Source organism: Papilio polytes, unplaced genomic scaffold (genome assembly GCF_000836215.1).
Source record: "Papilio polytes unplaced genomic scaffold, Ppol_1.0 DF824382.1, whole genome shotgun sequence".
NCBI classification, from domain to species: domain Eukaryota; kingdom Metazoa; phylum Arthropoda; class Insecta; order Lepidoptera; family Papilionidae; genus Papilio; species Papilio polytes.
Window position 1 is genome coordinate 545,523 of NW_013524822.1, and position 470 is coordinate 545,992.

The window sequence follows — 470 nt, forward strand, 5'->3', positions numbered from 1 at the left end:
ATGTAAACAATAAAATAAAGTTTTCGTAAGTTCACGCGGACGAAGTCGCGGGAAGTGCGAGGCGACGTTTACCTGAAGGGCGGATGGTTGTAGCAGTAGGGGCAGAGCGGGAAGCTCTTGCCGCGGTGTCCGGAGGACCAGGAGAGCAGCTCGAAGTCGTCGAGCGGGCACTTGAGCTCGCGGTAGATGCGCACGGTGCCGTGCTGCGGCAGCGCGTACGTGTCGTCGCAGTGCGAGCAGTGGAGGCGAGCGGGCTTCGCCTACAATGGACACAATTCTAGATATCCTGATGGTAACACTTCCGTTTACATCCAATAGATACTTGTCCCGCTTTTCAGTGTAAGATATATGCCCAAACAATCATACTAATCATACTTCATACTAATATTATAAATGTGAAGTTTGGATGGATGGATGGATGGATGGATGGATGGATGGATGGATGGATGGATGGATGGATGGATGGATGG

General features: G+C 51.1%; 1 protein-coding gene across 1 annotated transcript in view; it reads right to left on the bottom strand.

Annotated features, from left to right (window-relative positions):
- Nucleotides 1–68: 68 nt before the first annotated feature.
- LOC106111642 (DNA topoisomerase 3-alpha) overlaps nt 69–470 on the bottom strand; it is a 9,080-nt gene continuing 8,678 nt past the window's right edge. The window contains exon 12 of the mRNA XM_013293781.1: nt 69–260. Within this exon, the coding sequence (XP_013149235.1) occupies nt 69–260 (192 nt within the window). The remainder of the gene's footprint in view (nt 261–470) is intronic.